Here is a 272-nt window from a genome sequence, read left to right on the forward strand (position 1 = left end):
TGCTCCCCCCCCCTCCTCCTCCTCCTCCTCCGCCGCCGCTCATCCTTTCTCTTCCCCCCGCCCCCTCAATCCCCAAACCAAAAACCCTAACCCTAACCCTAACCCTAATCCCTTTCTCTCTCCTAAACCAAGAAGAAAAGGAGCGTGGCGATCTCTCTCTCTCTCTCTCTCTCTCTCTCTCTCCTCTTCGGTGGCCAAAAACCCTTTCTCCTCACCACCGCTACGAATATATAGCCCGCCTTAAAATAATATTAAGGTTATCTCTCCACTCC

The 272-nt window shown here is 52.9% G+C and overlaps 1 protein-coding gene across 1 annotated transcript in view; it reads right to left on the reverse strand.

Annotated features, from left to right (window-relative positions):
• LOC109717314 overlaps positions 1–54 on the reverse strand; it is a 9,794-nt gene extending 9,740 nt beyond the window's left edge. Inside the window, exon 1 of the mRNA XM_020243039.1 lies at positions 16–54. Coding sequence (XP_020098628.1) covers positions 16–43 — 28 coding nt within the window. The 5' untranslated portion in view covers positions 44–54. The remainder of the gene's footprint in view (positions 1–15) is intronic.

This window comes from Ananas comosus, linkage group 11 (genome assembly GCF_001540865.1).
Source record: "Ananas comosus cultivar F153 linkage group 11, ASM154086v1, whole genome shotgun sequence".
NCBI lineage: Eukaryota > Viridiplantae > Streptophyta > Magnoliopsida > Poales > Bromeliaceae > Ananas > Ananas comosus.